This window comes from Lynx canadensis, chromosome C1 (genome assembly GCF_007474595.2).
Source record: "Lynx canadensis isolate LIC74 chromosome C1, mLynCan4.pri.v2, whole genome shotgun sequence".
NCBI lineage: Eukaryota > Metazoa > Chordata > Mammalia > Carnivora > Felidae > Lynx > Lynx canadensis.
In genome coordinates, this window is record NC_044310.1 from 149,178,449 (window position 1) to 149,191,414 (window position 12,966).

Sequence of the window (12,966 nt, forward strand, 5' to 3'; positions counted from 1 at the left end):
GATCATATGAAGATTCATTGCATAGGGATGAGTTTAGAAGAGGCAAAACAAAGGAATCATTTCTTCAGAAAACTGGATATAAATAAGCAAATTGTTAGATAAAAGAAGGGGAAATGAGGAGATATCTGAGCTCTCCACAACTCAACTGTTCTGGTCATTGGCTTGGAACTTGCATTGTGTGATATCAGTTACTGTGAAACCAAGAATGGGAAGAGGTTGTTAGAAGCTTACTGAGAAAAAGTAAAGCACCAGGAAAACTGGAAGTCTATGCTGACTCTCAAAGACTAGTAAGGAAAACAGTCAGAGAAGCTAGAATGAGAAAAGTATGAAGTGGAAAAGATTCTGAGAGAAGACAGTGAAGATGGGTAAACAGAGTCAGAGGGTTGGAGTGACTGATGGCTGGGAAGGACAGCTAAACCAGTATCTGATCAGGCTTTTATGTAAATTCCAAATCTCCAGATTAGGAGAATGGCTCATTGCCCAGGGGTGTAGGAATTGCCTAGAACATTTGCCTAGAATAGTTGGGTAATAGTAAGGGTAATAGTAAGGGTATTAGTACCTACCTCACTATGGTGAAGGTTCAGTGTGTTAATGTATGTAAAATAGCACACAGTAGTCACTCTCCAAATGTAAGATACTATTAGGAGTTGTCAAGGGGGCCATTGTTACCTTTGTATCAGAAATTAAAGCTATGGGGGAAATCTCAGGGTCACAGTGTCTCCCCACTGCTGTCTCTAGGTGGTGGCTCTTCTCATCATCCTCTTTCAGAAGCCTCTCTCACATGGCACTCCATCTTCCCTTCCTCAACACCAGGGTGCACCCCCTCAATCTCTTCCTTGCATTTGCTATGACTTTGATGCCAGTGGGCTCCCCGTTGTCCTCTCCACCTCAATGCATTTAATTTACATACAGATGCTCCAACACTCTGACCCAGTGTTTTCTCCACAGATCATGGCTCATTAATGGGTCATGATATCAACGTAGTGTGTCATAACCCACATTACAAAATGAAATGGAATGGAACTGAGTAGATGAGTAGCAGCACGTTGTATTAGGTAATGGTATTTTTTTTTAATTAAACTTTTGTTTCAGACACATATGTCTGTACTGCCATGGATGCTGGGTTCCTCAACTTCCTCTGCTCCAAGAACCTTCTCTCACCTGTTCTCCACTTTAGCGACTGCTCCTACAACCACACCATGGACCTGGTCATACCAAGAATGGATCCATCTCCAAAACTTGTTATTCCCATTGTATAACCACTGCCCCTCCTATTCTTCCATTTCTCTCGTGTCTTTTGCTAAGCTTATGAATTTTATTTTTCTTCCTTTTTAGCCTGTATTTCTTGAACCCAAACTTTTTCATCCTCAGCATTCTTGCTGCCACTGGCTTAGCTCAGGTCATCAATGTCTTCCTTCATGGGCAATCACTTTAACCTCTCAGATGGTGTCTCTGCTACCCTCCAGAATTACCCTCTTCAAGTCCCAAACTGACCATGTCATTCCTAAACATAAAAGTGCGACCTGATTCCCTTTGTCCAGACTCATGAGGCTCTTCTCAGCAGAGAATTTACTCAACCAACTCACCCAACCAGAATTTATTTTCTTTCAGCAGAGTGCCTCTAACCAAACTCTTCATTTCCTCATCTCTTGCATGCATCCATTTAAAATTTTTTTTTTAACGTTTATTTATTTTTGAGACAGAGAGACAGAGCATGAACAGGGGAGGGGCAGAGAGAGAGGGAGACACAGAATCTGAAACAGGCTCTAGGCTCTGAGCTGTCAGCACAGAGCCCAACGCGGGGCTCGAACTCACGGACCGTGAGATCGTGACCTGAGCCGAAGTCGGCCGCTTAACCGACTGAGCCACCCAGGTGCCCTCTTGCATGCATCCAAATACAGATATGTCACAGCTTCTTGTCCTGCTACACACCTATTCTGGGGATCTGCTCCATCCACAGCCCTTGAAGGGCAGATCCCTGTGTGCATCTCACACCACTATCACATCCTACTAGCCATGGGAAGGCCTCTAATTCAAGAGCAGAACACAGGGACTGGCCAGCATGCTATGATGAATGTGGCCAGATTCCTCTCCTAGAAAATTAGGCAACTCTTCCAAAAAAGCTGTGGGAGCTATACGTGAAAGGTCCTGCAGGTTGAAGCAGAAGAAAATAGTCCACAGAAAGAGAACCAAACAGGACAAGCAGCTCCTGAGAGAGAAACCGAGAAAGTAGTTGCTTCATTTCAGTGGTCAGTTCTCAGTTGCCAGAGGCCTGAGCCTCACACTTGCCTGAGTGACCTTCAGTGGGCCCTTTTTCCTCCATCCAAAAAAGCCCAAGAAAGAACTTTTAGCTTACTGCCTTTGCACACATTCTGTACTTTTCTCCAGAATGCTCTATCTCCTTTTTCCCATGTGGCAACTACCTACTTATCCTTTAGGAAAATAAATGCCCTGTTGTGAGTCTGCAGCTCCTCAAGCCAGTCCTTTCGCTGTATCCCTTTAGAATTTTGCTCCTTCCTTATTATTTTAACATCTACTGCACTGTTTTATAATTGTTTGTGTTTCTGTATCTGTCTCTGGACTCTCAGCCTCTTGGGGACATATCCTACTCATATTTTTATCTCCCCAGTCTGGAGGTGAGTAGCAGATTCCATTGGTTCCCTACCCACACCGCCTACCCTGACATTGCTCCATGCAGGCCAAAGACCAGGAGATTAGTCCCCCAGGAAGGACCTTCCATTAGTAAGGAGTGGAGGGTTGAGGAGAAATACCTCGGTTTCCTTCCCCTCACTGGGTCCGCTGCATTCTCCACAGTCACTCAGAAGGACTCCTGTGAAATCAAGCCCCAGTTGCCTATAATGGTTTTCTTCCCTTCCCTGTCTCACTTCCTCACTCCTTCATCATGTCTTCTACAATCACCTCCCAAATAAACATTGAGATAAATACATGCTTCAGGGATTGCTTCCAGGTGAACCCAAACCAGGAAGGGAGATAAAGCATACAGTGCTTGACAAATAGTGAATGAGCAGGTGAAGCCTTCAGCACCTTACCCCTCTTCCTGTTGGCACAGGATTTCAAGAGTTGACCCTACCCCTCTATCCCAGTTCCCATCCTTCTTCCAAATAGGCCCCATGGTCATGAACTTTGACCTCAGGCTCAACAGCACCCCCACTTCCCCTGGTCACCGGTCATTCAGAATAGCCTACCCTGACCGTCCTCAAGGACTAACACAGCTGTGGGCCCCCTCCAGTCCTTGGGAAGATAAGTGCTGCCAACGAAACTCTCCTATTATTAGGTTGGTTGGGGCCATTTCACATAATTTTCAGCTCTCGACATAGCTTTAAAATTCTTTTATTGCCCCCATTCATTTCCTTTAGCAACCTCTACAGAGACTATGTCCACCTTTCCCCAGAGTGCCTACTCCCTTCTTCATTCTCCCACCTGCCCTCCCAGTATTGGGGGTACTTGAGTGAATGAAGTTACCAAGTCACAGCACTTACTAGAAGAGCTCAGATTCCAGAACCACAGTGAAGCCCCTGTTACAGCCAACACAGACATGCCAAGTACAGTGCCATGTGCAGGGCAGTATATAATTGTTAAAGGACTATCAACCTGTCAAAGTAGTCTGGATTGGCCAGAGGATGATGGTGTTGTGGTGATATTGAAAGCAAAGGAAAACACTTGAGTGAGTACAATTATTACCTCCATTTTTGTATATGAGGAAACTGAGGCACAGAGAGGTTAAGTAATTTGCCCAAGGTGACAATGGTACAGACAGGATTTGGACCCATACCGTTTGGCATAGAGACCATGAACTTAACTATTATATGACACTATATCTACTGATTTTTGAACACAAAATTCTTGATAAATGATTGAAAAGTCAATACAATAGCCTCCCAAGGCTGAGATGCTTATAATACATATCAGATCAACCAGTAATACATATTAAACAACTCAGATGAAAAAGTACTACATGTACAATCTGCCTTGCATTATTACATACCCCTTATTAGTGAATATAAAACTGAAATGCATGCATATTTCTCCTGGCTGCTTTGTGGATACCAATCATAGCTAGAAGTAGTCAGTGTGGTTGGTGCACGTGTGGAACACAACAGTAAACCGAGGCACCTCCAAAACATGATTTAAAACATGGTGTAAAAGCTTCCACATCTGAAAAATGGAAAGCTGGAGTAGACAATGTCTCAGGTCCCTTCCAATGCTAAAATTTTGTTTTTCCATCTTTGTATAAACAGGAAACACTTGATTTCAAACCGATCCCGATTATACTTGAAATGTCACTGATGTGGGGGATTGAAGTCAGGGAGGGGAACCTGTGCAAGGTTTGGTACATTCATTGCCACACAGTCTCCAAGACCCACATTCCATGAACACCAGTAGCAGCGTTTTCATATCTGAAGAATCTCTCTGCCAACTATGTCAAAGGCCTTCAGATATGCAAACTGTCACTTGGAGTGTCCAGGAGGTAGCAGATAGTTTTAACTTCAGAGTGTCCTTGACCACTAAAAAGAAGGCGCTGATTAGAAACTATCTCAGGCCAGGATTTGGCTCTGCTACATATAGTAGGGATTAGCTCATTAGTGCTAACGCTGGCTCAGAGGATCACCAGTGCATTTTCTCTGTGTGGCTTGAGTCCAGCTTCTGTCCTATGGGCTACTGCCCTGTTCTAGATACGTATCACTAGGCACATTTTAAACGTAAAGTAATAAGCACTGTATGGTAAACTCTTCGTGGAGGTGGGTCATACCTGGGGTCAGATGTACATCCACAGGACCATTTCTTTTGAACTTCCCAAGAGGGTTAAGAGGTCTCTGATCTTTGGCCATTTTAGAATAAGAATTACTCAATCTGTCCCAGATAAAGCCTTGTGGGAGTACGAGAGAATACAGTCCAGGTGAGATTATCTCAAAAACGTATGCAAAGTATGTTGAGAAAGAAAAAAAAAAAAAAAACACAGGCATTGACCACACCTTGTTTTATCTCCTTTCCAAACTTATTGCCAAAGGCAGAGAGGATGGAGGCTGTCTGGAGGCTTCTCCTGGTTTATTTATCGCCCTGCCTGCCTCCTTTCACACAGGGGCTTCCACTTTTGGACGCTAGTTTCCCTCTGCCTCAGAAGCACCCATGCAGTTATTCTCCAGAGTAGGCCTCCTGCAGGACAACCTCTCCTCATGACTCTTTACACATCTTTTATGAGTCGTATGTGTATTAGGTGCTGAATAAATGTTTGGTGAATTGATCCAGTGTGCACTTGTGCTGGCGGGGCGGTGGGGGGGTGGTGACTTTGAAGGAACTCTGGCTCACTGGCACACCAAATGCCTTACAAACTATCTCATTTAATCCTTGGTGGTCCTCTGAATATCACAGACCCCATTTCTCTGATGAGAGGAACTGAGAAGCCAAGAGGGTTATTTGCTCAGCTTACACGGTCCATGGGGGCTACAGAGGCTCCACTTCCCCATTTGGTCTGCAAGGTATTAATAGAAAAGACTTTAGTATTCTTTTCCCCAGACGCAGAGGGGTAGAGGCCTTGGCTTAGGGCCACTGGGCAAGTGGTGGCACACATCCAGAAAGCTTGCTTTGGGAGGGGATGAAATGAGACATCTTTCTGCCATCATTTATCTGAGAGGTGATCCTTCCAAATAAACAACTCTCGGAGACTACATTTTGAAACATCTGCTACCCCTCTGTGCCCGGCCTGTCCCGGGCCAGAGCGGAGTCAAGTTTTGCCTGAGAGCCCAGGCCAGGCCCCTCGCCTTGCCGCCCGCTAACGCCAGGAGGATGCGGGGGCTAGAGGAGGGGGGTGTGGGGCGGCGAGAGTGGGGTGCAAAGCCCGTCCGGCTGCAGGACTGGCCCATCCACACGGCTTTCTCGGGACTACCGAGATGCGGCTACCGTGTAAATCCGGCCGCCTTAGCTCCTTAGCAGCTCACGCCTCCCTGCCCCCAGCTTCACCCCTCCCTCCCCTGCCTTAACCACCCCACCCCCCGATGTGCCGATCTGGTCCCACCGGCCCTGGGGACACTCACCCTGCCACTCGAGGACCGGGTCGGGGGTAAGTGCAGTCGCCGCGCCCTCGGTGAAGCTCCGTGGCGCCCCCAGCAGAAGCAGCAGCGGCAGCGACCGCAGCAACAGCATCCCTAACCACTGGACTCGCCGGGCTCCCGGGGTGACGGTCGCGGCGGCCAGCTCCACAGCGGGAGCGCGGGGATGCGGCGCTGGGGGCGGGACCGCAACCCCCACCCCGCAAGTGCTCCACCCCTCAGGGGGCCTCGCTGTCCCTGCGTCCCGGCGACCCACTCCGTCGCCCCTGCCGCGACCGTATGCGGGAGCTCTGGGCTCTGGGCCGGAGACCGGGAAGTTGAGGAGGTTTTCCCCGCCCTACCCACTCGGGCTAGGGCAAGGAGGAGGAAGAGGAGGTGGACCATCTGCCCATCCCAGAAATTCCTGCCTTTGGGGTGGGGAGAGAGGAGGGGTGAGGCTACCCCGTGCACGCTCCTCCTGCTTCCAGCAGCCTCTCTCTTTCCTGGGGGAGGCCGAATAGGAGTTGGGGGTGAGCAGTTGAGAATCCCTGGGACAGGAAGTCTGACATCTGGGTTTGCAAACCACCCGGATTCTGGTAAACACCACGGGTTTGGCAGCTAGCAGCTTAGAATAAATCGAGCTGTGCTGTGAACCCAGGCGCTTTGGGAGCACGCTGGACCTCCTCTCCTCTGGAATGTTAACCATTGGAGGTCTCTGGGGTGCGCCCGGCTCTTCCCTCCAAGTACCCCAAGGTTCTTCCATTGTTGAGCTCCTTTCCTTTTTAAAATGCCACCCCCCACTTTCCTTCTCCTTGGATCCCCTAGCCCAGCAAAATAGCTGGGTTATCCCACTTTATAGCTGAGAAAAACCGTCGGGAAAGGCAAAATTATTTGCTCTAGGTCACCCCTTAATCTAGCTAAATTAGTAAGTAGGAAAAGCCTAGAATGTAGTTCTTCTAACTGTAGTCTTTCAAATAACCAGCAGAACACTAGAAACATTTAATATCCGTGAGAACAAGCTAACATAAGATGGTTCCTAAATAGGACCTTGACCTTCCTCATTAAAAAATAAGAAGGGGAGGGGGGGGTGGGAGGGAGCTTAAAAAAAAAAAAAAAAAAAAAAAAGGAAGGTGGTGGGATCTTGGAGGTCCTTTCTCAGCTGTCTATTGACAAAGACCAAACCAATATTTCTGAGTAACGGTGTCTGCTATAGACTGAATTGTATCCCCCTCCCCCAGTTCATATGTTGAAGCCCCACATCTCAATGCGATTGTATTTGGACATAGGGCTTTTAAGAGTTAATTAAGTTTAATGAGGTCTTAAGGGTGGGGTCCTAGATAGGATCAGTGGTCTTAGAAGAGGGAGCCATCTCTCCACCTGTAGTGACGTAGGAAAGGCCACTTGAGGACACAGCAAGAATGTAACCATGTGCAAGCTAGGAAGAGAATCCTCACCAAAAAATGAAATTTTGGACCTTGATCTTGGACTTTCTAGCCCCCAGAACTGTGAGAAATAAGTATCTCTTGTTTAAACCACCCAGTCTATGACGCAACTTTTGTTCTTGTGGCGCAACTAGACTAATAAACTGTTTTAGCCTGGTTCCCCAGAAAGCAGAACCTGGGATGAGATCCCTGGCAGGAAATGGGATTAAAGACCAGAGTGAAATAGGGAACTGCAGTAGCAACATGTGTTCAGTCCTGCAGGAACCTCAGAAGGTCTCCAATCTGTTTGTCCTGGGGAAAAGAAGAAAGCATTTATCTGTAGGCTCACCATTCCCTCTGGTTGTGGTGATTCTGGGGTTATTAATTCCCCTGCACAGTTCCTTGGCAGTGGTGAGCTTTAAGCACAGTCCTATGCTGAGGCATCTAAGAGGCCCAGGGGCGGGCAGCAGCAGGTGCATGGCATGGCTAGAGGTGAGGCGCTGTCAGATTGCCCCACAAGGAACCTGGAGGAAGCCTGGGCAGGGCTGGCTGCTGCAGAGGCAGTTGGGGTGAGGTGAGGCTGAGAGAATGTGAGAGGTTCCAATGTGTGTACTGAATCAATAGCATATCATTATATGTAAAAGTTAGCATCTCTGCCTGAAAACATGCAGAAAAGGGATGCTTTCAGCATACTGACTATAGAGACTTTTATCATGAAGTATTTCTTCTGTGGCCTCAGGACTACATTGTGTGCTATGGGAATATCTCCAAAGTAGATGATTCAGGCCTGAGTGGGCTGGCATCTCCTGCAGCAGTCAAGTGCAATCCATATGCATAATCAGGTATCAAAGTGCAACACCGATGTCAATCTTTGGTGAAGGGCAGTGCAGGGAGATTAAACGGAAGAGAGACCAGGAGGAGCTAGAGCGATTGTACAGGGTTTGATGTATTCACATAGGGTGGAGCAAGAGGCTGTGCCAGGACTGAAAGAAGTAATGAGAGAACATACAAAGGTTTAAGTGAGAAATGCTTGCATTAGCAACAGTGAGTAGGTGGGCCTGTGTGGGGCAAAGGGCAGCTCCCGGGGCACCGTGGCAAATAAGGTCAGTCACTGGGACATTGGGCTACCCCCCACTGGCTGTGGGATCCAGGTAAGAGAGTGACCCGCCATGGGCTTCATTTATACTCTCTGTGTGATGAAAAAAGGAGAAAGCCTTCCCTGACCCAACGCAGACAATATTCCAAAGTAGCAGAGCTATGAATGGGAGCAGGATACAGAGAGGAAATAATCCATATTTCATCTAAGGGCAATTAGTGTAATGAAGAATGGTGATGACAGCTTCCTGGCCTACCAACACCACATTTCCTATTCAACAATTAGAAGACTCAGAAAAGAGCTAGTTTTTCATCTCTTCCTGAAGTATTGTGGCTTTGAGGTGGAAATCTGTGGCAAAGAGCTTTTTAGCCTCGAGAAAAGTATTCTTTCCCATAGTCAAGTCTTGCGTGTGGTTTAGATCTATGAGGCAGGGTAATGTAATGGTTAAAAGGTGCTCTGCCACTTACCAGAAGGTTACTTAGCCTTCTTTAGCTTCAGTTTTCTTCTGTGTACAATGCAGATGGTCACGTTTGCCTCATAGTGTTGCTGTATTTAATGAGCTAAGTATGTACAGTGCTTAGCACAGAGTCTGGCATCCTGAGAATGTTCGTTTTTGGGAGAGTCAATCCTGTTGTAATGATATAAAATCCTGTGTCCTGACCCCAGCTGGGAATGGGGTGGCTGGAGCTCTGTGCCTGCAGGCCTTTGTACATCTTCCCATTGCTCAATTTATCATTTAGAATTAGAATTAATTACTTGAGGGGTGCTGGGTGGCTCAGTCAGTTAAGCATCTGACTTTAGCTCAAGTCATGATCTCCCGGTTCATGGGTCCGAGCCCCATGTTGGACTCTGTGCTGACAGCTCGGAGCCTGGAGCCTGCTTCGGATTCTGTGTCTCCCTCTCTCTCTGGCCCTCCCCCACCCACACTCTGTCTCCTCTCTCTCAAAAATAAACAAACTTAAAAAATTTTTTTTAAAAAGAAAGAATTAGTTATTTGATTATATCTCTCACTTGAATGTGAGTTCCTTGGGGGGTTGACTATATTTTCCTTCTCTGTGAATCTGCAGGGCAGCACATGTCCTGGCATTTAGTAAGTTCTCAAAAAGTTTTCACTGAATGAGTGAATGAATGAAGGGAAGTAGGAATGAGATTGAAAGGAATATAGCTTTTGGAGTCATTTGAAACTCAAGAAAAATATTATAACTTGAATTGTGTTGAATGAAAACATGGGAGAAGATTCAGGGATTTAAAACTCAATGTTTGGGTTACAGTGAAAGTCAAAATTAAAAAATATTTTTTGAACACGGCAAATCATATATCTTATAAAGAACTTGTATCTAGAACATATAGAGACCCGTCACCCTCAATAACAAGGGAACAAACAACTTAAATAACAAATAGGCAAAAGCTTTAAACAGACACTGCACCCAAGAAGATATACAGACAGTAAATAAATATATGAAATGATTTTCAAGACCATTAGGCATTAGGGAAATGAAAATATATACCACAATGCTGTACTACTATACCTATTAGAGTGGTGAAAGTTAAAAAGGCTGACCATACTAAGTGTCAGCAAGGATAATGAGAAACTGGAACTCTTACACACTGCTGATAGGACTGTAAAATGGTGCAATCACTTTGGAAAATAGTTTGGCAGTCTTAAAAAATGCATAACTACTTAGTTTCCTAGAGCTACCATAACAAATTGCCACAATTAGATGGCTTAAAACAGCAGGCATTATTCTCTCCCAGTTTTTTAGGCTCGAAGTCCAAAATCAAAGTATTGGCAAGGTTGGTTGTTTCTTGGGTATGAGGGAGCATTACTTCCAGGCCTCTTTCCTAGCCTCTGGTGGTTGCTGACAACCCTTGGCATTCTTGGCTTATAGTTGCATCAGTGTAAAGTCTACGTCCATTGTCCCATTGCCTTCTTTCCTGTGTATCTCTCTGTGTCTTTGTATGGACTTCTTATAAGGACATCCATCATTGGATTTATAAAATTCTGGAAAATTCAAACTGATCTGTGGTGGCAAAAAACAGATTAGTGATTGTCTGGAGATGGGAATGGAAATAGGGGGTTAGTGAGAGATATTTAGCTGAGCTAAAAGGGAATGGACAAGTATTCTAGACAGAAGGAATAGAGGTAAGAGTGGAGTACTTGAGAAAATTGTGGATCAGAGGGATTGGGTATGGAGATGGGAGGTTCTGGAAGCATTGGGGCTAAATAGGAAAGCTGGGGCTAGGTCCAAAGTCATGTTAAAAACCTTTATGCCAAAGCCAACAGGAAGCTATTAAGGGGTTTCACTGTGACCAGATTCATGTGTTATATTTTAGAGAGAACATCCCTGCTATAGAATGGAGAATGGATTGGACATGAGTGTGCTTTATAAGGATGAGGAGGCTGCTGCAGGAGTCTGGATAAAGAGATGGCTCTTGTCTGGACTAGAAAGGAGATAGTGGAAGATTGAGAGAAGCGAACACATGTTGCAAAATGTTTAAGAGGAAGAATCATCAAGACCAGGTGTACTGGGGAGAAAGAGGAATTATCAAGAATGATGTCCCAATTCTGGCATGACCAATCTGCTGGCTCAATCCAGTGAGAAACCAGTTTGGGGAAGGAGTAGGATTTCAGTTTGCAATATGTTGAGAGGCTTATGGGAAACCCAGGTGGAAATGTCCAGGGGGCAGTTGCAAATATGTGTATTAAAGTCAGGAATAGGATGGGAACATAGATTTAGAGGTTATCTGTGGTTGATAATTAAAGCCATGGGCATAGATATGATTGTTGGAGATTGGGATAGAAGTGGAGATGCCAGAAAAGAATCACAGGGAACAAGAACATTTAATTTAAGGGTCAGCTACAGAAGCAGACTGAGAAGGACTTAGGTGTCTAGAAGCTGGGGAGGAGTATTTCACTGAGAGAACCACCAACAGCTTCATGTGCTCTGGATAGGTCAGAGGATGCAAGGACAGAAAAGTCCACCTGATTTACGTATAAGGAGGTAAGTTATGACCCTGGGGAGAGTGCTTCTAGTGGTTGAAGCTAGAAGACACATTAGTGGTTTGGGGATCCCTAGGAACAGAGACACCAAGTATAGACAATTCTTTCAAGCAGTTTGTGGTTGTTGGGTGAAGGAGAGATAACTGCATGGACTATGGATACATGCTTGAGGATGAGGGCAAATGCGGTTGTTATTGTTGTTATTATTATGTTGGTTTTTAGGTGAGAGACTTGAGCATGTCTTAATGCTAGTGGGAGGGATCCAGTAGAGAGGGAGAAGTCAAAGATACCTACTGTTGGAAAAAGTCAGAGTGAGGTCCCTGAGAAGGCAGAAGTTTCCAGAACAAAAAGTAAAAGGATTCACTTTAGAAAGTAAGGCAATGCCTCCCATCATAGCGGAAACTGGTTGTAGACACAGGTTAAGTTGTAGACACAGGTTAAATCTGAAGTCTGAAAGCTGAGGGTAGAGAGTTCTCTCATCTGCTAGGTTCTAGTTTCTCTGTGGTGTAGTAGGGGAATTCATCTGTGAGAATGAGGAGAGAGCTCAAGTCAGAGAAAGGAGGTGGGGCTAGTTCTGGTGTCCATAGAGAGAGCTGCTGTGGAAAGATACCTGGAAATCTGGGCATCGCCAGGGACCTAGATGTGGCCAAGGACCATGATTTTATAGTGGACCATGTATTTTCGTAACAATGCTCAGCATCCTAGGTACATGCAGAGAGAAGGCGGGCCCTGGGCTTCATCTAGAGTGATGCTACTCAATTAGGATGTTGCATACAAGGGAGTTGAAGATATTGGCAAGAGAAAGGTTGATGATGCTGGTGGGGTCACACAGGACTCGGCTTCATGATGGGCAAGCAGAGGTATGCAGGAGCGATTCTGGGGCTAGACTGTTAGTTTCAGATTTTGGCTTTGATGAACTCTGTGCCTTAGTTACCTCATCTGCACAATTGGCATAAAAAGAGTACCATATCATTGGCTTATCAATAGATTAAATGAGTTAATACCTGAAAAGTGCTTAGAACAATGACTGTCACAGAGTACCCAGCAAAGTCATTTTTATTATTAATTACTGTTACTCGAAACAAATAAAAGATATTTTTGGGCCAAGAATGAGTATTAATTCAGTTTCTTGCTGGGTGGAGAGAAGAGCCATATTCTTGTCCTTCTTTCTTCTTAGTAGCTGTCCTTTCTGGCGTGTTTTCTACGTGCCAGGTTTTGCTTGGGGTGTCATAGTTGAGAGGTCACATTGCCTGTGTGGAAATCTGCTCTGTGACTACGCCAAGTCATTGTGCCTCACCCAGCCTTTGTGTCTTTTCTGTAAAATAAGGTCATAAGAGTGTCCACTCCATAACCTAATATGTGGAAAGCACCCATAATCTAGCAAATAATGAATCCTCATAA

At 45.5% G+C, this 12,966-nt stretch overlaps 1 protein-coding gene across 1 annotated transcript in view; it reads right to left on the reverse strand.

Annotated features, from left to right (window-relative positions):
• PLA2R1 (phospholipase A2 receptor 1) overlaps positions 1-6,329 on the reverse strand; it is a 119,945-nt gene extending 113,616 nt beyond the window's left edge. The window contains exon 1 of the mRNA XM_030324393.1: positions 6,054-6,329. Within this exon, the coding sequence (XP_030180253.1) occupies positions 6,054-6,162 (109 nt within the window). The 5' untranslated portion in view covers positions 6,163-6,329. The remainder of the gene's footprint in view (positions 1-6,053) is intronic.
• Positions 6,330-12,966: the final 6,637 nt, after the last annotated feature.